The sequence below is a fragment of the Tympanuchus pallidicinctus genome, unplaced genomic scaffold, assembly GCF_026119805.1.
Source record: "Tympanuchus pallidicinctus isolate F22 unplaced genomic scaffold, pur_lepc_1.0 scaffold20, whole genome shotgun sequence".
Lineage (NCBI taxonomy): Eukaryota > Metazoa > Chordata > Aves > Galliformes > Phasianidae > Tympanuchus > Tympanuchus pallidicinctus.
Window position 1 is genome coordinate 3,562,342 of NW_026294722.1, and position 22,681 is coordinate 3,585,022.

The following is a 22,681-nucleotide window of genomic DNA, read 5'->3' on the forward strand; positions in this document are numbered from 1 at the left end:
CAGGGAGCGCCGGGCAGCAGCCAGGATGGCAGCACGGAGCCTGGCGGCGTTTGGAGCGGTGCTGGCTGCGTGCCTGGCGCTCACTGCAGCCACCAACCCCGGCTTCGTGGTCAGGATCACCCAGGCGGGCCTGGACTATGGTGGGTTTGGCTCCTGATCTTCCTCTTCTCTTGCAGGTGCTGGCGGCTGCGGTGCAGAGCCGGGTGCTGACATTGCCCTGATGCACCCGGCTGCCCACACTGCTGTCCCCTCTGCAGTCCAGGGGGCTGCACACGAGTGCTGGGGGAGGAGGGCACCCGACTGAAGGGGCGTAGGGCTGGTGGGACTCGGGATCCGGCTCAGGGGCTCACATCAAGGCAGCCCTAAGCCCCAGCAGCAAGCTGGGGGAGGAGATGGGGAGGTGCCAGAAGCATGGTGACAGAGATGGATGGGCTCCGTGCTGGGTTTACTGAGGCAGGCAGGGCCTCAGTCCCAGCAGTGTGCTGTTATGGATTGAAATGCTCTGCGTGCACAGCTCATTGACCCTGCAGGTCTACCAGCTGCGTGGGAAGGGACGTGACTCCCTGCCCACATGGGTGCAGAGTTAGGGCACCCACTCCACCGTGCTGCCTGGGCAGCACCATCCCCAGGACTTGCACAGTTCTGGGCAATACCCACACTTGCAAGGCTCTGTGCTGCAGCCAGCTCCAGCTCCAGCCACACAGTGCAGAGCAGCCAGGCCATTCCTCGAACATTCCCTTTTAAGCCTTTCACTGTGCTCCTGGGGCATACTCTAAGCTTCCTGGGATAGCACATAGCTGTGACCCTGTCCCCCACAGCCCACCAGCATGGGATTACCGTCCTGCAGAAGGAACTGGCCAAGCTGAAGCTGCCAGACATCTCAGGTGACTTTCCAGTCCGACACCTGGGGAAGGTGCGCTATGAGATCTCCAGGTGAGCCCTCACATAGCCACACGGGGCTGGAGGGGTTGCAGGGGACAGAGGTTCTCCCATGGCACCCACAGCATGGTGCAGGCAGAGGTGCTCTTGTTTGCTCCCTGGGAGGCAGCACTGTGGGTGTGGGCAATTGAAGCCCGAGCGGTGACCTCTGGCAAATGCAAGGGCACAAGAAAGGACTGTGATCCCAAAGGCTCTGCTTTGCTCATGGGTAAGGGAGGGAGCGGGGCTGTTGTTAGCACAGTGCCCACACTGCTCTGTCCCAGCCATACATCCCACTCAGGTGCCTTTATTTCTCTTCTCGTTTTACGCTTCCTTTCAGCTTGAACCTCCGCAGTTTCCATCTGCCGTACTCTCGGATCTCCCTGGTCCCCAACGTGGGGCTGCACGTCGCCATCTCCAACGCCTTCGCCGAGGTGGATGGGAACTGGCGGGTGAAGTTTCACTTCATGTGGGTGCCCTTCCCCTGGCTCAGGCCCTTCGCTCTGCCTTTCCCTCTCTGGATCTGGACAAGTTTTCCCCTTCTCTTTTGCCCTTGTGTTTTGGGCAGCTCTTGCTTTGTTACCTCCAGACCTGTTGATTCCCACAGCTGTGCTACAACTGCGTTAATCCCAATGCCTGTGAGCTGTGGCCGTGGGGAGCCCTTCAGGTGCCTCTCCCCACACTGGGGCGTGCAGCTGGGCAGTGCTGCCGCTGGGAAAGCTGCTGTGGGGCAAGAATCACAGAATCACAGAATTGTAGGGGTTGGAAGGGACCTGCAGAGATCATCAAGTCCCCTGCCAAAGCAGGTTCCCTACACCAGGTCGCACAGAATCACAAGGCAGAGTTCTCTTCCTTCTCTGCTGTTCCCCCTGTTTGCTTTTAGTTCTTTCAGTTGAAAGGCTGCCTTTGCCTAGCTTATATTCCCATGCAAGTTGGTTTCCCTGGATTTAAAAGCCTCCCCAGTCCTCTCCAGATGCTCGCTATGAGGCAGAGCTGGAGGCAGGCTGTCCCCTGTTGTCCCCCCTCCCCTGCAGCCGAGACCACGGATCCTTCAACCTGGAGGTGAAGAGCGTCTACATCAAGATCGACCTGAAGCTGGGCAGCGATGCCTCGGGGAAGCCCACTGTGAGCACTTCTGCCTGCAGCACCCGCATCTCCAGTGTCGACGTCCACTTCTCGGGCAAGTTTGGGTACGTAGCATCACAGCGAAGGACCAGAGACCCCACATAAGGCCAGTGGAGAGGGAAAGGTGGCTGTCGGATGGGTACCTGCTGTCCCTCACACGGTGCTGCTGGCAGTGTGCTTCCTTCCTATTCTGCACATTGCAACTGCATGTGCTCAGATGTGCTCTGAGTTTGCCCTGCTGTGGCTGCACAGTTAAGGATGAAGCTTCCAGGCAGTCACGAGACTTGTTTACATCTTCTTTACAAGCAGCTTTGGTAGCGAATGTAAACCCCGAGGCAGTGTTTAACTCCAGATTGCTGTGGGGATGACATTCCCATGCATCCTGCAGCCCCAGGGTCTCCCTTTCCTGCTCAAACCCTTCGGCTGCACCCTCTGACTCCGCTTCTCTCTGCAGGTGGCTGTACAACCTCTTCTACAGTGCTGTCGAGTCCAGGTTCAAGAAAATCTTGGAGGGCAAGGTACGTGTGAGCTCCAGGCTGCCTGCTCATCTTTAGCCCTTGCTTGCAGCAGATGTTACAAGGGCTCAGGTCACACACACGGATTTAACCAGAGCCAGAGCACGCTGCAGGGTTGGTGGATGCAGGCTTTGAGGAACAGGAACATGCCAACCATGGTCCCTGCAGCATCGTGTGGCTCGGGCTGGATTCTAAACCTGCAGCATTTGCCAAAGCCCGGTATAATCAGCTGCTAATTAACAAAGACTTTTCTTTCCATGTGGTCAGTTAATTAGATCTTATGCTTCAGCCAAACTCAGTGTAGCAGAGGAAACCTGCTCAGAGCTGCCCCTTCATTGGCCTGCACTCATTCATGTGTTTGGGACCAATGGGGTAGAAATTCTCATCTCTGCATTTCAGCTGCTTGTAATCTTGTTTAAACGGGGGGCACCAGGGAAGCCCCGGTACCTCCAGCCCCGTACGAAAGCCTGTATGCTGGAGACTTGCAACAAAACATGGAAACAAGCTGTTAGCAATAATTGCTACAAGGCTCGCTGGCACAAGCCGCAGCCTCCCTGGCCGTGAACCTTGCTCAGGAAGGAGGCAGCTGCAGAGCTGACAAATCCCACCCTACTGCAGGTCGGGCTCTGGCCCTGGCACTTGGCTCTGGCTGATGCCATGCTGAGCTTTCTGGGGGCACCCAGAGCTGTGGCAGCAGATGGGCTGGCAGTGGGTGCTGTGGGGCTGTGCAGGGGGCTCCCATGCTGCAGTGCCTCCTGGAAGGAGCGGCTCAGAAAGCTGTCATGGCAGCGTGGCTGAGCCCCTTCACCAAACATTAGGGTGAATCCTTTGGGGCTTTCTCTGCACGTGAGGGGGGGTGAAGGAGAGGGCTGGGAGCACTGCAGGGACCTGCACAGCCCTGTCCCTGCCTGGTCCAACTCCAGCAGCCCTTTCTGCAGAGCTGGGCAGTGCTCCCATGCCATCCCTTGCCATCCCGTACTCCATATTCTATTCTATTCACCCTGCTGCCAGCAGGCCAGATGCTGGCCTGATCCTGCATGGGGGTTCCCGTGCCATTATGACACTGGAAGAGCCTGTGCAGATGATCCTGGCCATCTACAGGACCATTTCCAGCAGTAAATTCCTGGCCCAGTGATCAGCATGCATTTAAGTATCCCACTAATGCTGAGGCTTTGCCTGCAGATGGCAGCTGCAGAGGGCTTTGCTCTCCTCCCCTGGCAGCGCAGGGCTGCCCCACACGGGGGCAGATGAACTCTTGCATTTTCTTCTGCCCAGTCGTGGTTGCTCAGCACAATGCGCTCCTGCAGGGACTGTAGGACTGCAGGAAGTTGGAAGGCACAGTTGAGATTCCTTCCAAGAGCTTTGATGCAACTCACCTGGGTGGGAATCCTGCTCTAGGCAGATGGTTGCAGGTATAAATTTGCCTGTATCTCCAATAATACAAGGATGTGTCACCTGGAATAGAAGAAAACATCGCTATGCACTCAGCCAGTTTTGCAAAGAACGCACAGTACTGGGCAGCTGAGCAGAGCGTGTGCCTGATGCTCCCACTCCTGCAGAAGCCACATTGCTGAGCTCCACTGCTTTTGCCTCCCCAGGTCTGCGACAGCGTGGTCAGATCTGTTAGCGGCGATCTGCAGCATTACCTCCAGACCCTGCCAGGTACTGCGCGGCTCTGCATGCGGCTCAGGGATTTCCTGGCCTCTGTGAGGGGACCCAGGCAGCGTCTCCAGGCCAGGAACTAGTTTGCGTGGCTGGAAATGAGGAGGGAAATGTCCCTTTTATTTCTAAACAGAAGCAAACGCGTGCGAAACCCCTGCCTCTCTGCTGCTTGGGAAAGCCAGGGCACGGCACTGCGCAGATGTCAGCAGAGGCAAGCTGCTCCCGGCTCTGCTGTGCCGTCTGCCTTTCACTCATCCCTCTGCCCCATGTCTTGCAGTCACGGCTAAGATAGATGCCAAGGCTGGAATCGATTACTCCTTGGTGGCACCACCAATGGCCACTGCGCAGACCCTGGATGTAGACCTGAAGGTGAGAGCCTGCCCTGGGCAGACTCGAGGTGGCTGATGCAGGAGGCAGGTGGGATGCTGGGCTCAGCTGCCTGCCACAAATACCCCCCAGCTCCTTCTTCACTCACTTCCTCTTTCCAGGGTGAATTCTTCTCCCTGGCACATCGTGGTGCTGTTCCCTTCCCCCCGCCAGTGCTGGCCTTCCCTCCTGACCACGACCGCATGGTTTACTTTGGGGCCTCCAGCTACTTCTTCAACACTGCTGGCTTCGCCTACCATGCAGCTGGGGCACTGGTCTTCGAGATCACAGACTCCATGGTGAGGAGGGCAGGCGGGATGGGACTGGCTGGATCCAAGGGCTCCTCTGCATGTCCTTTGTTCTTCCCTGTGGAGCTGCATGCAAGCACAGTGCAAGGCTGAGATGTGCTCGGTGCTCACATGAAGCACACACATGAGGGGCTGATCATGCCCCAGCCCTGTGCTGCATTGCCCAGCAGTGACCATCCTCCTCCCACAGATCCCGAAGGGTGTTGAATTCCATTTGAATACCTCCACCTTTGCGGCCTTCATTCCCCAGGTGAGCCCCAGTTCTGTCCCCCAGCTTCTACCCAGCACAGGCTTTGCACAAGATGCTCCCCAAGAGCACAGCCCTGAGTTCCCCATGGGCAGGAGCAAACTCAGAGGAGGGGCTGCTCAACCCTTCTGGGTGCAGCATCCCCATGGGCTGTGGCGCAGGAAGGAGCTACAGGAGGCTCCGTGCTCCCATGCATGTGCCATGGTTCCTTCCCTCCCCCTGCTCCCTTGCAGCTGGACACGATGTACCCCAACATGCTGATGAAGCTCAGGCTGTCTGCTCCCTCTGCCCCATTCCTGAGCATCACACCAGGTGGGATCTCACTCCAGCCCGTTGTGGACATCCAAGCTTATGCCATCCTTCCCAACACTAGCCTGGCCCATCTATTCCTCCTCAGTTTGGTGAGTTGGGACCTGGGCTGTATGGGGATGCCAGTCCTGGATGGGTAGCCCTTTAAGATCACAAATGCGAGTTTTCACACTGAGTGCACACGGGTCTCTGCATTTTGGCTAGTCTGAACAATTCCCCCTGTGCCTGCTTTGGTATGAGGTTGATGGGCACTGAACTCTGCCTCCCTCTCCAGACAGGCAACGTGTCCGCCACCATTGATGTGAAATCTGGCCACATCGTTGGGAAACTGAGCGTGGGCAGGTGAGCTGGGAGCAGGACAGCTCCAGGAGGAGTTGGTACTAAGTGGTGGCTGGGGGCAGTGAGTTGGGAATGTGCTGGGGATGAAACCTGTGATGGAGGCAAAGAGCTGGGCTTTGGAGGAAGCAGGACTGGCATGGGCACGGAGGGGACACCTCCTTCCCTGGGGCAGCCTGCACTGCACCACGTCTCTCTGTGCAGGATGAAGCTCTCTCTGAAGCATTCAGATGTTGGCACTTTCCAGGTAGGCTGTTCCTGACCATGATCAGAGCCCCCAGCATGGAGGAGGGAGCCTGCTGGGGGCTGTGGAGGCGGCTCACCCCTCCTCTCACACCAACATGGGACCTGGGAGTGTACTTCTGTCTCAGCCTGGGAACAGGAGCAGAGTCACCCTTGCCTTGTTCATTTCCCACCCCCCCAGCACGGCACAAAGCTCCTTCGTTTTCCTCCTCCTAATTGCCTTCCAGGGTCTGGTCACTTGCTAAAGCTCTTTTCCTTTCTTCTCTCTCTGCAACTCCAGGTACGAATGCTACAGTCAATAATGAATATATATGCCTCCAGTATCCTGCTCCCACGTGTTAATGGTAATAACCTGCTGGGAGGAATGGGGCTGTGGGAACAGTCACCAGCCATGTCACTCTGTCTGAGCAGGCCCAGCTTGTTAATTAAATCTCTGTTGCCAGGCCTGCTCAGTGGGTAGAACCTTCAGAAAGAGGAGGATGCAGCAAAGTGCCCAGCTTGTCTGGGGCTGGCAGAGGCGAGCTGTGGGTAGCTGAGTGCAGGAGCCTCTTTCCGTGCTGTGACGTGCATTCAGAAGTGAACACAATGGAAAAAATGAGTTTGACACACATCCTAATGCTTTCCAGACCCTCTCCCCCACTGACTGCTTTTTGTTACTGCTGAGCAAATCAGCCCAGAGCAGGGCTGGTGGCTGCCATGGGTCTGGGAAGGGGCAGCACAGAATAACGTGGAGCCCCAGACCTCCGTGTAGCCTGGAGGAACCACTCTGCCTACCCACAGCACTGGGAGGGAGAGGGAAGGGCTGGAGGAAACATCTGTCTGTTTTGCACAGCCCCAAGCTCCCTGCTCTGGTCCTAACATAGCCCTGTTGTTGTCTTTTCCAGAGAGGTTAGCTGAAGGTTTCCCACTGCCGCTGCCAGACCGAATACAGCTCTCCAATATCCTTGTGCAGTTTCACCAGGTGAGTAGTGCGGGCCCTGGACAAAGCCAGTCCCGGGAGCAGAAGGAATCTGATGCCTTGAAGGGCCTGGGGAGGTCCCAGAGGAGTGCCATGGGCTGGATGCTGGATGCTGCTGGCAGGGTGTAGCTGTGAAACATCTTCAGAGCCCTTCTGAAGCTAAAATTAGCCACGGAAGATGGCAGCAGCACAAAGCGGGCGGGTGATGAGGAGCAGGGCTGAAAACAGCTGCAAAGATGCCTCACAACCCCCTCCTCTCTGTTTTTCCCAGAATTTCCTGCTGCTCGGAGCAGATGTGCACTACACGCCCCGGGAGCGCAGATAACGATGACGAAAGAGGCTCTCGCCACGAGGACGGCTCCTCAGCCTGCCCCGCGCTGTCCCTCCCGGGGGACCCCGTTCCCGTCCCCCACTTAGGTTCCCAGCCTCGGCTGCAGCCTCAGCTGCTCCCCCCGCCATCCCTGCTGCTGAGACAGAAAACAAGCAGCCCTGCCAAGCCTGACTCACAGCCGGCCCAGCACAGACCGCAGACGCGCGGGCGGGGGCCAAAGCCAAACCCCACGGCTCAGGCTGGGCTGAGGGCTCCATCACACCCGGGGGGGACCCTGTATCCCCCAGGTCCCAGTGAACCACAGCCGCACAGCAGCTGCTGGGGCTGACCATAGCCTGGACCGGCTGTCCCTTCGCTTTCTCCCTGTGCTTTGCCGTCATTGAGTCGTGCTGCGCTCGGCCAGGGGGGTCCCAGAGCCCAGGGGAGCCCCCGCTCGGAGTCCTCACATAAACACATCGCGGTGAAACCAGCAAGCAGTGTGACAGAGGTGTTATTCGCTGCCTCCCAGCACGTTCCCCGATTGAAGGGAGGTGGCCAGAAGCGCCTCTGGGGGATATTTTTATCCTCCTCGTCGTGTTAAAACACCACGGAAAAAAAAAATCATCTTTTCATTTTTTCCCGTCGCGGGGCTGCCCGCAGGGACCCGGCTCCGCCCGGCGGAACGGCATCGGCGCGGAACGCGAGGGCGGGGTTGTGCGTTGGGTGGGGGAATCGTTTGGGCGCTGCACCGCGGAGCCCATCCCGGGAAGCGCCCCTCTCCGGGCGGCGTCGCCATGGCAACGCGGCCTGCTCACGCGGCCTAGCGCGGCCTTCCCGCCGGGTTCGGCCATGCGGGTTTGGGGGCGCGCGCTGCGGGCTGCCGGGTCCCTCCGCTGGGCCGCTGCCCGTCCTGGGGCCTCCCGCGCAGCGCACTGTGGTCAGAGCGAAAGGCCTCAGGGACGCAGGGCCAAGCTGCCCGCGGGGCCGGACCTGAGGCACTTCCTAAGAGGGGCCGCCGCGCCACCGCCCGCCAGGGAGCCGGAGCCGGAGCCGGAGGCGGGGCGGGGCTCTACCTCCGGTCTCGGGAAAGGTCGGTGTGCCCCTGTATTGGCCCAGCCGAGCTTAGCCCAGCCACGAGCGCTGCTGGAGCTCACGGTGCCCGCGGGCGAAGCAGCACGGGGCTGTGGGGGTTTGGGCTCAGAGTGGTTCTGGTAGCATGAAAAGCCCAGCCCGGCGGCCTCCTCCTCCCTGCTGTGTTTCCCTGTGGTCTCTCCCTGCTACCCTGGCTGCCAGCAGGGCTGTGCCCAGCTCCGGGGAGAGGAGGCTTTCAGTGCCCGCATGTGGCAGTACTCACTGCTGCTTTGCAAGCTGCAGTCCAGGCCTGCAGTATTGCAGTGATGTGCTTTGAGGCACTCAGGTTTCCAAGCGCCACTAAGAGCCTGTCTGTATTTTTGGCTTGCTCTTTCTCCCTGTCAGGGAATGTACTTCTTATACAGCTTTCCTGAATCTCTTCTTTTGTGGAGCTGATGCTTCCTTCCTGTGGAAAAAGTCACAGAAAGAGCTTGTAGATGAGAGAGATTCACAGCAGTGTTGGATCAACCCGTCTGTGTCTTTGTTGCAGTGTACCTGGAGACCTATGGCTGCCAGATGAACGTCAATGACACAGAGATTGCTTGGGCTATCCTGCAGAAGAGCGGCTACACCAGGACAAAGAAAGCAGATGAGGTGAGGCGCTTTGGCAGCTGTCTGTAAGGAAGGCCTGAGAGGGCTTCACGCTGCGGTCAGGTCCCAGGTTTTATTGTGAGTTATGGTCACACAGGGCAGTGGGATTTTTGCAGTCTAAATTCTGTGCAGGAGAGAAAGCTACTTAACAAGCGTGCTGAAAGGCTGTGGGTTGTTTTTGCTCCTTTAAACCGCTGGGTTCTCTCAGTTGGAGAGTAGATTGGGCACAGCAGGATGCTCCTGACTCATCTCGGGTTTACTTCTGCCATTCAGATGAAGGCTTTGCTGAGTTTTCTTGTGACTTTGTTCTTTGAAATCCACTGAGCATTTAGGCAGATCTTTTTTCTTTGAGTTAAGTGATTTTTATAGTCTGCCTCTTCAGGTTATACTTCAGGTTATATGTGCAGGGCATTAGGCTTTTTACAAATGGCTTTTACAAATTCTCCTTCCTTTTATGTGATCTTCAATCTAGGCGGATGTGATTCTACTTGTGACCTGTTCTGTTAGGTAAGGAAACTTTTGTCATTGCTATTTTTTGGTAGCTCTTAAGGAATTACAATTTGAAAACCAAGGCAAGAAAGTGAATTACATGATGAAAGCAGCACACAGATGTCAAACAGCACATTTTGTTTAGAGTAGAGCTAGTTGATGTTACAATATATAGCATGCATTGTGTAATAGATTACAGTATGGTGAGAAAAGCTCTGTGGTGGTGTGTGCAATGTATATGCTTCATGGGATCCACACACATTTGTGCTTGTATGGTTTTATGTTTTGGTCTCCTATTGAAGTGACTGTAGTAAGAGTATAAGGTCTGTCCTGTTGGGAAACACATTTGGGGTTGATTCGAGATATAAATATATAGGGAACTTTGTTTTTCTCTGTGCACTGTCACCTGCAACGTAGCTCCTATTTGTTGGTGAAGTCCTACTTTTCCTCTGTGTGATCTCAGTTGTCAAAAATCCCTGAGGTATTTCTACACTGTAGATGCTCTCAAGCAGCTCTGGGTTGGAGAACTGTTAATGTGCAGTAATGGGAATAACTCCTGTCGTTCTGGCTTCCAGGGACAAGGCTGAGCAGGCTGTCTGGAACCGCCTGCAGCACCTCAAGGCTCTGAAGGCCCGGCGGCGCCAGGCGTGCTTGCCTCTGCGCATTGGGATCCTAGGTATGAGGTGGGATGCGGCAGGGAGCGCAGGCTGTTGTGCCATATGCCATCATGCTGCGTTTCCTCTTCCTTCTGCTAGAGTCCAGCCTTTTCTGCTGGGAGAGAGAAGCTAGGGAAAGGGTGCAGTGTGCTCACTGAAGGTGGACGCTTGCTCACAAGAATCCTTCTCCTTTGGTGGCAGGATGCATGGCTGAGAGGCTTAAGGAGGAGATTCTTCATAGGGAGAAGCTGGTCGATATTGTGGCAGGCCCTGATGCGTATCGGGACCTTCCCCGGCTGCTGGCCGTGGCTGAATCTGGGCAGCAAGCTGCTAATGTCCTGTTATCACTAGATGAGACTTATGCAGATATTCTGCCTGTCCAGACTAGCGCAGGTGGCAAAACAGCATTTGTGTAAGTACCTTTTTTTCTGTGTGTATTTCTGTTGTTCTGGTTTGGAAATGTTGCTGTGCTGAGCAGTCGTGTCAGTGACAGCAGCTACCGAGAGAGGCAATGCCTGGCTGCACTCACTCCCCCAGCCCAGAGGCACCAGCCTACCAGACTGTGTGTTTGCTGTCTTTTTGCTGTCTGACTGAGTGCTGGAGAGACTGACCCGTGCTCTGGCTGGCTGCAGGCTTCTCTTGCTGTCCTCTGAGAATGCTGCTTGTTTAAGCACGGTGCTGCAGCAAGTGATTTCTGTCCCACTGATGTCTGCGCCTGTCAAGTCTGTGCCTTCTGTCATCCCCTTCCTTTTGCTGTCTCCTTTTTTCTAATCCTCCATGCGCTGTAATTTTTGTTGGTTTTATTTCTTTTTGTTCAGATTTTATACTAAGATTCCTAAGTAATGAAGTCAGATTCTGCTAGGTGTGACCTTAGCGCACAGAGAAATAGGTTTCACCCTGTGCAGGTGCAGAGTGCAGAAGGATCCTGCCTCACTGCCAGACTGCAGTGCAAGTCTGTATCAGATCAGTTGCTTTCTGGGTTAGTTGTTTGGAAATGTGCATGGAAAATTCTGAAGTGTTAGCTGGGGGCGAGCAGAAGTCAGCTCTGATTGGAATGATGCGTGAGAGAAAGCTGCAGTGTGTGTTCAGAGCTGTGTGTGCTGCACACAAGTGAATTGGCTGATGGCAGCAGTGCTGGAACAGGGCAAAGCAGGGCAGGACTGAGCACGGATGATTCTTGCAGAGTGATCACAGTGTGACCTGTGCTTCACCTCCCGGCAGATCCATCATGCGGGGCTGTGACAACATGTGCAGCTACTGCATTGTGCCCTTCACACGTGGCCGAGAGAGGAGCCGCCCCGTCGCGTCCATCCTGCAGGAAGTGAAGATACTCTCAGATCAGGTGGGGCAGAGCCTGCTTCCACCTTTCCCAAATGCTGTGTGGGTTCTCAGTGAATGTTCAGTGGTAGCTTTGACCGATGGCACAGCCTTCATCTCTGGAATGAGATTGCTTTGAGGTTCCACCAGTTGCTGTTTCGTTCCCCTTGTAATATTCTGAGACACGCAGGGAAGAGAAGGTTCCCCTTGGAGTCTTCTCTTGAAGTAAGAGTGGAGCCATGGCTGCCATTGCAGCTCAGCCATCCCGTTTGGACCATCATTTTTTCTTTTCTCTCTGTTTACCTTTGTAGGGGGTGAAAGAAGTGACCCTTTTGGGTCAGAATGTCAACAGCTTTCGAGACATGTCTGAGGTGCAGTTTCACTCAGCTGCTGCCCCAGTCCTCAGCCGTGGCTTTAGCACTGTCTACAAAGCTAAACCAGGAGGCTTGCGTTTTGCACATCTTCTAGACCAGGTCTCTAGAATTGATCCAGAAATGAGGATTCGTTTCACTTCTCCACACCCCAAGGATTTTCCTGATGAGGCAAGTATGAAATAAACACCTGGGCCTCTATCTTACAGGCAGACAGCTGTGAAATGTTAGAGGTGGGTTGTGCTTCCTTCCCGGAGGTAACAAAGAATCACAGGATAGGAGCTTAGGAAGGGGAATGTGTGTGCCAAAGCTGGCAGTTTTTCCATCTGCTGTCTTTTATCTGGGGAAGACTCTTTTCTTTAGCATTCTGGTAGAGCCGAGCTACCTGTGATGTTGTGTCCTGAACGTGCCTGAATACACCTCACAGGTCCTGCAGCTTATCCAGGAACGGCACAACATCTGCAAACAACTTCACCTCCCAGCCCAGAGTGGAAGCACTCGGGTCCTGGAAGCCATGCGGCGGGGGTGAGCGATGGCCATGGGGAGCCCTGTGCCCTGCTGCCTGCTTTATGGTGCTGCTTTCTCCTCACCAATCTCAGAGTTTTCTGATTGACAAATCCCTGTGTTGCTCATCTCAGATACACAAGAGAAGCATATTTAGAGCTTGTACAGCATGTGCGCAGCACCATCCCAGGTAGGGACTCCCTGTAGCTTGACCTGAGCTCAGCACAGCTGTATCTTGCTGACCTTTCTTGAATGAAGTGTTCCTGTCTTCCCTGAGCGAAGTGTAAATCTGCATCTCTGTGACAGGAGTGATTTTAAGCAGCGATTTCATTGCTGGTTTCTGTGGGGAGACAGAAGAAGATCACCAGCAGACTGTGTCCCTGCTGCGGGAAGTGCGCTACAACGTGGGCTTCCTCTTTGCCTACAGCATGAGGCAGGTGAGTGCAAGATCTGATGGAGAAGAGTCTTTTCTCTGGGCATCTTCTCTTAACTCCTTAAGTGCTGTTTCTCACAGTGAGACAGTAGCAAAATCTGTTGAAAATAATACCTAAAAACATGGTAGCTTGGCAAACTTGTTTTGCTTGCATGCAGCATTCCAAGTGGATGTGGTGCTGCAAAAGCCATCTTTATGCCAGAAAAGCTTCCAGCTCTCCTGTGCAAGCATCAGGGTTGATTAGGGCAGCCTGGTTTTGCAGGTGTCCTAGAGTAACTGCAACAAAGCAGCCACACTAGCATTGAACTGGCTGCAGGTCCATCTTTTTTTGCTGATGAAAAGTTGTGCTGATGTAGCTGGACTTGAGCCCAGCTATAGAGACTTTTTGTCAATCAAGTCTGGAGAGAACTGATGTGTTTTCAGAAGGTATTTCAAGGAGAAAAGTTGACAGTCGACAAGTTTTTATTAGAATGCTCCAAGGTGTGAGCTGTCGATGGGGGAAGAGGGCAGAAGATTGGGAAACATCAAGAAAAAAGGATTATGGATCATCCTTCAGCACAGTGAGAGTAGAGGTGGTAGAATCCATTTCCCGTCCTTGTGAACAGTCAGGCAGTGCCCATCTGCAGCTGCAGGTCTCGTGCTTCACACAGCCACAAGCATTCCTGTGGCAAAAACTCTGTTGCTTGCAGAAAACTCGGGCGTCTCACCGGCTGCAGGATGACGTGCCTGCAGGTGTGAAGCGGAGGCGACTGGAGGAGCTCATCGCTGTCTTTCGAGAGGAGGCTGCAAGGGCAAACGAGGCGATGGTGGGCCAGGCCCAGCTGGTGCTGGTGGAGGGGGTGAGCGTGTTTGTAAGAGCTGTCTGTCTGCCTTGTGTTGTCCAAGAGGCTCTTAGGCTGTGCACTGCAGTCGTCACCTCTGCCTTCACTTCTTGCCTTTCCTTACACAGTCCTGGTACTTTGAGGTCCCTTCCAACCCAATGCATTCTGTGGTACTCCGAGACAACGTGTTCAGCTTGATTTTTCCACAGCACTCAGCTGAGCACAAAGTGGTGCCAAGTAAAGTTGCAGTCCCTCTTGTTTTGGGCTTCAGTGATTTTGCTTCTTAAAAACCTTGGTCTGAATATTGGGAAGCTCTCCATAGTTGGGATGTTGTACAGCAGTCTGTGAAGAGGTAACTGGATGAAGCTGAGGTGATTTATTATGGCTTGGTAGCAAGGCACAAACAGCAGGTTGGATCTTTCATACATTTGTGAAGGTGAGGCTGCTTTCTCAAGGACTGGTGGTCCTGGAAAGGAAGGGGATAGGTGGAGAGATGCCTCTGTCTAAACTGGAATGAGTGCAGGCTTTCAAACATTGCCTTTAGTGTCTCTCTCAACAGCAACTCTGTCCGTAGGGCTTTGTTATGTGGCATGCTCAATCATGTGGAATTTGGCTTTCTGTACTGACGTTGGTGCTCAGTTCCCGATGCAGTACAGCCCAGCAATAATTAGTCAAAGCTATTGCCATGCCAATAATGTTTCCCTGTTCTTTCCAGCCCAGCAAGCGCTCTGCCTCCGAGCTGTGTGGGAGGAATGATGGCAACATCAAGGTGATCTTCCCTGATGCCCACACAGAGGATGCTGGGGGCTGCAAGGCTCTGGTCAGAGCCCAGCCTGGGGACTACGTTTTGGTGAAGGTGACCTGCCTGTAATTCTTGTTCCCTTAGGCTCTTTTTGTTTTTCCCTGCACAGTGCTGTTTCCTACAGCAGCTATTGCCCGGAGAGCCTAAAATCAGAATGGATCCTCCTCAGCCTTTTTATTCCTGAGGAATGTTATTCTGTTTCTTTCAGGTAACCTCTGCCAGCTCTCAGACCTTGAAGGGAGTCCTGCTTTGTCGTACCACCCTCTCCCGCTCCGCAGCTTGTCCCTGAGGTATCCCTGCTGCCAGTGGGCAGAAGTAGCTTATTTTCTCTAGAAAGAAACAAGAAATTTGGTTAAGTGGAGATGGGGCAGAGACAGGATCTATTTCTTTATTTATCTTGCCGTAATTGGGTCTGTCTCCCATTCGGCAACACCATGCCCCTTCTAAATCTGTGCAAGTTTATGGACTGGGATGGAAGCTGTACATTCGTGTGCCAAACCCCAGTACTGTGTGATTTGGTGCTTTCACTTGCTGTCAGGCCTGGCTCACCTTTGCAGTGCTGCAGGTTTGTCTTCTGATTGTGTCCTCTGATGCAGCCCAGCCCTGAGAGCTTTGTCTGCAGAGCAGGTCGTTGCTCCTAGCCCAGCTGAATTTGGAAGCTGCAGAGACTGACAGCACCAGGGAAACAGAACTCCAGTAACTTCCAGAGGATCACAGGAGAACTGCCAGAGGAGACAGGCTACTTGAAGAACAGGATAAGCTGGTGATGGATTCTTTCCAAATAACGATAACCTCCTCAATTGCAAAATACTTGGGAAGTAAGACCCTGAGCTGTGCCTGTATGATGGAATGTAGCACCAAAGTGTGGAATATAAAATGTCTTTTAGTGAGCATGAGTGATGCTTAGTATGTTTTGTTGGGGGGCTGAGGGAATACAGTTCTGCCTTTGCTCTGGGGTTGCTTGTCTTTTTGTTGGAAGGGATTTCCCTGTCTCCAGGCCTGAGGGAATGAATGCATGGGAGGAACTGTTTTCCAGCTGAGGGTTCTCTCACTAGCCTGTTAAATCTTTAACTACAGCTTTGCACTCATTTTCTGTGGTAAGTCTTTCCTTTTGCTTTGCAAGAGGAAAGAAATTGTGCCCATCTAAAAGGCCGATAACTTTGTAAGTACATCTTACAGTGCCTTGTTTTTAGCAGAGCCTGCAGTTAGCTGTTGTGTCATATTCCAGCCTGCTCTGCCAGATTAAAACAAATGCCTGTAACCTGCGCTTGTAAGCAAAGTCTCCTCTGAGGTTTGAGGGGAAAAAATCACACCTTTCAGTATTGATTATCGTGTTACTAAAAGAAATCATTGTAAAAAAGTGCTGCCCAGAGAGATGTTGAAGGAAGAGTTGACCAACGCTCCATAGAGGAGCACCTGCATGGACTTAGAGAATTTTTTAGCAAGCATGAAACCATTTTGCTGGAGAGCTGAGCAGGAGAGAAGACTTTACCTGGGATATAATTGTATCTCTTTGCAAGCAGCGTGGTTCAAGGGTTGTTAGGCTGTGGTTTAAGAAACAAATACTTTTTTTTATGAACTCAGAGCTGAGTCTCATCTGCACAGAGCATCTGCAGTCAGCACTGGTGAGTGGGTCCTGAGGTGCAGAGAAATACTGTCGTTCTGCCACCCCACCTCCAACTCAGAGCCTTGGCCCAGGCTCACAAACTGGGGCTTACAGCTCTGCTGCCCCGTGTGTAGGATCTTAGCAGTGGGCTCTTAAGGAAGGGGCAGCAAGAAGCTGTTGGGCTTGGAATGCCGAAGGAGGGGCAGGGTGCAAACACATCATCTCCCAGCTGTGACAAGAGTAAAGCCAGCCTATTCCTGCTAATAAAAGCCACCTGGTAAGTGGCCCAGTTTTCTGTGGCATCTCTTTCAACTCGAGCTCTCTCATGCATCTTGGTGGCCACAGCCTGTGCTCTGAAAAGGGCTGACTGCTGCCTTTCACAGCTCGTTTTCACCTGTCCTTAGAAGCACCTATTCCCAGGTGAGAAATGCAGACTGAGTGTTCTCTCCCCACTCCTGCCAGCCAGATTTGAGGCCAGCTGTGGTCGTTTTACAATCATTATTTTAAGAGTGAGAGACTAATGAGGAGGAGAGCTGGGTTTTACATTTTGATGAGGAGGTGATAACGCTCACTGCACAGACTCCCCAGGGAGCCATAGTGCTTACCATTTACCTCGCCTCCTTAGTTTTTATAGGCCTCGGGAATGAAGGCTGGGGTTTTAAGGCAGCAAAGCATCCATTAGGAAGTGCTTACAGTGACCTTGGAGGCAGAGTTAAGTCATTTGACACTGCCTGAAAGCAGGAACGTCCCCCCCACCCCTTCCCTCTGGGGCTGGAAGGCACATGGTTTCCGTATGGCACGTGAGATGATGAGCTCCTATCTCTTTCTGTGTCCTGCTGGCCTAGGCTGCCCTCTCAGGGCTTCCTGCAGCTCAGCCTGTCCTGGAGCCTCAGCTCTTGCTGCAGGGTCCCTTCAGGGAGTGGGAACAAAGCTGTACATCTGTGGGGCTGGAGGAGCCCCAGTGACACCTGCACATCTCTTTGGTTCTGATGAGGCTCTTGGTGGGTAAGTTTCCAAGCACAGCCCGTAGTGCTGGGCTGATATTTGCATTCAGGCTTCAGCCATGCCCCGAGGCAGCTCCCAACACATGCATTTCACAGCATGGAACCACACGCTTTCAGCTTGCAGAGTGTTGCAGTTAGGTGAGGGGGATGAGAACATGAACACACAGCAAATGTTACAGCACTGCAGGAAGGTCAGAGCCAACAAAAGGATTTGTGTTCTCCGGACCCACATCACAGCAGCCCCAAGAACAAACCTGGGGCCTGGAGTCGTGCAGCTTCTCCTTTGTGAGCAATTTATCTCCTGTGCTGACAGCTCGCTATCGACTCCCCGTCCTCCTGAAGAGGAGCTGTCCTGCTTCATCAGCTTTAAATTAGTTTTATCTTTAGACTTTCCTGTTAATAAGCTCTTGTCGCGGTGTCATTATTTGATATCTATTTTCTGATGTTCTTTGTTAATGGCTCTGTATCTTCTTGCACTTTTTCCCTCCTGGCCACACTATTTGATCACTGGATGTGCACAGGGCAGCCCAGTGCTCACGGACCAGTGCAGCCCAATGCAGGTGGCTGTGTATCTGCACAGAGTAGGTCTGGAATGCTGGCAGCCCTTTGGGTTTGGGGAGAAAAAAAAGCTATGTGTACCTGTGATTTGAGGTCTTGTTGTGCAGCAAAGGGACCTGGAGCTCCCACTCAGCTCAGGGCTCCCCTGCTCACAGTTCTCATGTCGATGGGGACAAGAAGGGCGCCTGGTTTCTTGTCAGAAAACCCTGATACGAGAACCAACTGCTGCACAGTGGCATTGCTAATGAAGCTATCAGGGTGTTTCAGGGCTGCTCGTGTTCGGTGTTACGTCTGCTATCTGCAAAGTCAGGTCACGGGGAGAATTAGCTGCCCAGCCCCTGTTGTTGACTTGCATGCAGAAATTACACAGCAAAGTGCCACCAACTGCAAGATCTGTCATTTGCAGCAGTGCCTACAGCACTGTTTTTAGGCTGATTAATATTCAGAGCACTGCTGTGAAAATGAAAAGCCAGACAGAACGGTCCTCCTCCCCTTTCTGCATCCACGAAGATGCCAAGGGGAATGGCTGAGGCGAGGAAACAAACACAGCATTCACTTTCTGTCGAGCCGATAGGGGTCATGTGAACCTAAAAGAGGTACTCCATCTTCTGCTGCTTGTTTCCCTAGGACCTGTGAGCACAGCACCCCAAGGCATTGCTCGCAGCAGTGAGTTCCATCTCTCCCCTGCCCTGCAACCCCACCCCTGAGCCGTGGACAGACCCCCAGCCCCACGGCTTCACCTAATTTAGCAGAAAAAAACCCCCTTTTTCTAGCATCAGAAATGATCCACGTGGGATTCGTTGGGCCAGCAGCAGTTGGGGCTTTGGGGACCTGGAGCACCGGTTCGAGTGGGATCAGGTCAGTGCTTCAGGGCCATGGGGTGGCTGTGATGGGGAGGGGCACAGCTGTACCTGAGGCCTTTCATTGCAGCCCCCCCTGCTGTGCCCCACAGCCCCCAATGTGTGGGGGTCTGGGTGTCCTTCCCCCCTCCAGCAGCATTAGTTTGTGTTCAAGCAGTGCTAGTTTGCTGGTGGGAGAAAGGAATAAAAGAACCTCGGGGACAGGGGCAGAATAAATCTGCATACATACAAAAGAGGGGAAAGTTGATTCCCCCCATTGACTGCATTTCTGCAGCTCTGCCCGTGACTGCACCGTACTCCCGGAGCTGAGAGGAGAGGCGAGTAGCAAAACCCTCACAAATTCAAAGCTCCTTTGGAAAGAACCCAAACCACGTGCTGAATGCAGATGAGGAAAAAGACCTTTTTAATGCGAGGAGCAGCAGAGGGGTGCAGGTCAGCCTCACCCACAGCGCAGAACGTTGGAGCCCACAGGGCAGGGGAGCAGTCACCTACTGCCCACTGCTGGGGTCAATACCTGCAGCTGGGAGAGAGAAGCGTGGTCAGAGCCCCCCCCCCTGGCCTGATGAGCCCCCAGCCCTGCTGTGCTCTGCCTGTGCCCGGCTCTGTGCACTGAGCTGATTTGTTGCCCTGAGGAATTGGGCCCTGGGGAAGCTGGGATGGCTTCCAACTCTGCCTTCCTTCCTCTCTATATTAACTTCGCCTGCATATGAAGCTGAAAGCTCTTCCAATCACCTCTGCAAATATTAATTAATCCTCACAGCATCCCGAGAACCATTATTCACTCCCACTAGGTAAATATTATGAGATCCTTTTATAAGAGGTGAAGCGCCTTTCCCAGGGCTGTACAGAGCAGCAGTGTGCAGAACTCATCACCTCCTGCTGCCCACATCCTCCTGCCCCCCTGTTCTTTGTCCCTCTGTCCCCATCCCTATGTCCTTCTGTCTGTCTGTCCCCACGTCCCCATCCCGATGTCCCTCATCTCCATGTTCCCCTGTCCCTAAGGCCTCCTCTGCACTCACTGCGCAGCAGCCAATCGATGAACACAGCTGGGAACGGAGAATTCTGCAACAAATGAGGAGAGCTGTGAGGGGAGGAAGACGGGGAAAAGACAGGGGTGAGATGTGGCCAAACCCACAGCCTGAAACACCAGCGGGGTCGTACCTGCAGGTTCAGATCCAAGGAGTTCTCTGAGGTCAGCGGCAAGCTGGAGAGTGCAGAGTGGATCTTCCCAAGGAGTCCAAAAGGGACAACGCCTGCAGAAAGCAAAGGGGTGGGAGGAGGGGCAGAGCCCAGGGCTGGCAGCAGGGCCACCTCCTGCCCTGAGCCCCACTGCCCCGTGCCTGGGAACGCATCCCTGAGTGGGGGTGTCCCAGTGCCAAGGGGAAAATGCTCTCGTCTTTCTGAGGTCTCACACACTTTAGGGTCCACAGGCACTGAAAGGCACAGACATCCTCAGGGATGTCTGCTGGATGGCACAGCCCACAGGGGATGTTTCTGGTAGCAGTGAAAACCTTCCATGGGCTACACACAGACACCCCATCTGCTGCTCTATGAGTTCACGTGGGCACATTGACAACTTACGGTTGAGAAACTGCAGCTCGGTGTTGATGATGCTGAACCAAGCGTTCACTAACGGGCAAAACTGCAATGGCACAACGAGAGGAACGACCTCAGTGAGGTATGGCAGCTGTGGTAACATCTCAGCACCATCATCTGAGTCTCACAGACTTCAAATGAAGACAGAGCAATCCAGAGCATCGTTTCCTCCGCGGAAAAAGAAGGCTATAAATTGTTCAGCCCTCTTCTCCGAACGGCCCAGATCCTATTTAGCAGAATAACAGATTTTCCAGCCAGCACCTTTTTCCTAAGTGAGGCTGTCACTTCTGTTTACTGCACCTTCTCCGTGCAAGAAGGCATTTCGCCAAGCAATCGGTTACAAATTATCCCGTAACGCTGCATGATGGAATTTGAATTACTCCTAACAAATAAATCCTGACCGTGAGGAAGATCAAGGAAGTCTGCAGAATTCAGTTATAGGGTGTGGGCGTGCGGCTGTGCATGCACATACATATGAGGATCTGGATATGTAAATCTGCTGCGCAGCGACGGCAGGGAGCGGTGATTTCATTTAAGCTGCGCCTTCTGACGGCGATGGAATTTCATGCACTCACCACCATAGGGAGGACGGAGCGGAGAGAGGAGTTCAGCAAACCGCTCACCACGTTGGTGAGAAGCCTGGAGGGAGCAGAAGGCGGGGATGGAGCTGTCAGTGCCTGTTCTCAGAAGGCAGACAGGGCTGAAATGCTGCGCTGGGGCTGATGCTGGGAGCTTCCACACCCCCCTCCCTCCCTACAACAGCAAAGGATGCTGCGAGCCCACAGCTCCCCCAGGCTTCGACAGGAGCTATCGGCACTCCGGGCTCTTTGTATCTGCTCAGCATCATCTGACCCTTAACATCTAAATCTGTACCCACTGCAAACATTCCACAGCTCACCCATAGCAAAGGGCTGACCCATGGCACAGAGCTGACCCACACCTCATCCTGCCCATTATTTTAACTATTTCCATGTGCACATCACAGCATCCCATCTCCTTATACAGATTCCTCAGAAAAGTGGCTTTTCTGTGAGCAGAACCCCCACGGTCGCCAGATGGCTGAACCTCCACCTCCCATTCACCCTTCCCACTGCCCATGGAACCATCCTGCCCTGAGGAGCATGGGCAGCTCCGGCCGAGCCCATTATGAAGGAGGGAGAGCCCTGTGTGTCTGTCCTCACAGATCACCCTGGGGATTCCAACTGAGAAGCTGCACAGCACCATGAAACAGCACAGCACCTGTGAATGTGGCACTCACCCCTTCCGCAGGGTGACCTTAAAGCCTCCGAGCAGGTTCCTGCAATCCTTCATCACCAGCCTGAGGTCACCGGGGCTGTCTTGTGTCAGCGCAATGTGGGACGTGATGTTCGTTTCCAGCAAAGATCCGCTCAGAAAGAGAAATATTCTGTAAAGTGAGGAGAGAGCCACTGCGGCTCTGAAGGCGATGGAAGAGACCAAAGCCCAGCGAAGCTGCAGATCTGAAATCACTGCAGATCTATTTGATGCACAGCTCCCTAAAAAATAATGTCTGCAGACACTTCTGCAGCCCCTGTCCCCCCACTGTGTCCCACTCACCCCGGCAGGCTGATCTTCAGCCTCGAATACAGGTTCAGAACCAGCTCGCCCCCAGGCAGCACCTTCCATGACACTCGGGCTCTCTCCAGGTTCAGTACCTTCAGCCTGCCGGGAAGCAAAGCCCGTGAGCTGGGAGCCAGGCACAAGTCCTGCAGCCCCTGGACAAGTTCCCTGTGTGGCTATTCCCAGTTGAAATGTGCAAGGGTGGGAAAGGGGCACTGTGGTGTCAAACCCCCAGGCTCACATGAGTTGTCACTAGGTCACAAAGTCAGTGCAGGGACCAAAGCTCTGCTGTGAGCATGACTGTTGTGCATCTGCTCCCACTCACCAGGCAAAGCGCTGCGATGGCTGAGGGACAGCAGCACTGCTCCCTCCTTGTCCCAGCAGTTCTCCAAGCCCTCCTTGTCCCAGCAGTCCTTCTTGCCCCAGGAGCCCATCCAGCCCAAGCAGACTTCCATTGCCTCCTTGGCCGAGCAGCCCCGTGCCGAGCAGCCCCTTCTCTCCAAGGACACCACTGCCAAGGAGTCCTTCCCCACCGAGGAGCCCCGCACCAAGCAGACCGCTGCCACCAGGCTGTCCTCCTGCAATAGTCAGACTGTGTCACTGTGCCAAATTGGCTGCCAGGAGCCCTCCTCCCCCAAGAGTATGCACACTGCAGATCTGCCTCACCCAGCAGCCCTGTGCCAAGGAGCCCCGTGCTCTGGGGTTCACCTTCAGTGCCTTCGCTGCCATCCGTGCTCGGGCTCTTCCTGCCCAGGAGCCCAGTGCCCAGCAGCCCACCTTCCCCAAGGAGGCCGGTGCCCAGCAGACCTCCTGCAGCAAGCAATCCCAGTTACCAAGGAGACTTTCACTGCTGGGAAGAATTTCATTGAAGAGGTAATTTGTTTCAGGGACTCTATGAGCAGGAGGACCCATCTCCCTTGTGCAGGAATATCCACCCCAGGTGAAGCTGATGTCCTGCATCAGACAAAGCTGTACCTCTGGCAGGTCTGTGCTAGGCACCTCACTGCTGACAGCACCACCACTGCCAGCCATGGGCTCGTGCTGCTCATCAGTTAGTGAGCAAATAC

At 54.0% G+C, this 22,681-nt stretch overlaps 2 protein-coding genes across 4 annotated transcripts; both read left to right on the plus strand.

Annotated features, from left to right (window-relative positions):
• LOC128081018 (bactericidal permeability-increasing protein-like) lies at positions 1–7,791 on the plus strand. Of its 2 annotated transcripts, none has more exons than XM_052683913.1 (15): positions 1–140; positions 819–933; positions 1,259–1,387; positions 1,953–2,108; positions 2,498–2,561; positions 4,157–4,220; positions 4,354–4,589; positions 4,709–4,885; positions 5,085–5,144; positions 5,375–5,542; positions 5,725–5,792; positions 5,991–6,033; positions 6,310–6,373; positions 6,914–6,990; positions 7,259–7,791. In XM_052683913.1, exons 1-15 carry the CDS (start codon positions 26–28, stop codon positions 7,310–7,312), a joined length of 1,590 nt encoding a protein of 529 aa, XP_052539873.1. In that variant the 5' UTR covers positions 1–25; the 3' UTR covers positions 7,313–7,791. The 2 variants fall into 2 exon arrangements, with proteins under 2 accessions (XP_052539873.1, XP_052539874.1); XM_052683914.1 differs by having other exon boundaries at positions 4,498–4,589.
• Positions 7,792–8,058: 267 nt separating this feature from the next.
• On the plus strand, positions 8,059–15,302 carry CDK5RAP1 (CDK5 regulatory subunit associated protein 1). 2 transcript variants are annotated; one of them, XM_052683911.1, is made up of 14 exons: positions 8,059–8,387; positions 8,919–9,022; positions 9,492–9,526; positions 10,084–10,184; positions 10,366–10,576; positions 11,386–11,506; positions 11,793–12,023; positions 12,280–12,377; positions 12,491–12,546; positions 12,663–12,793; positions 13,479–13,628; positions 14,326–14,466; positions 14,621–14,708; positions 14,846–15,302. In XM_052683911.1, the coding sequence occupies exons 1-13, from the start codon at positions 8,147–8,149 to the stop codon at positions 14,699–14,701; spliced, it is 1,701 nt and encodes a 566-aa protein (XP_052539871.1). In that variant the 5' UTR covers positions 8,059–8,146; the 3' UTR covers positions 14,702–14,708; positions 14,846–15,302. The 2 variants fall into 2 exon arrangements, with proteins under 2 accessions (XP_052539871.1, XP_052539872.1); XM_052683912.1 differs by having other exon boundaries at positions 14,621–14,702; positions 14,951–15,302.
• Positions 15,303–22,681: the final 7,379 nt, after the last annotated feature.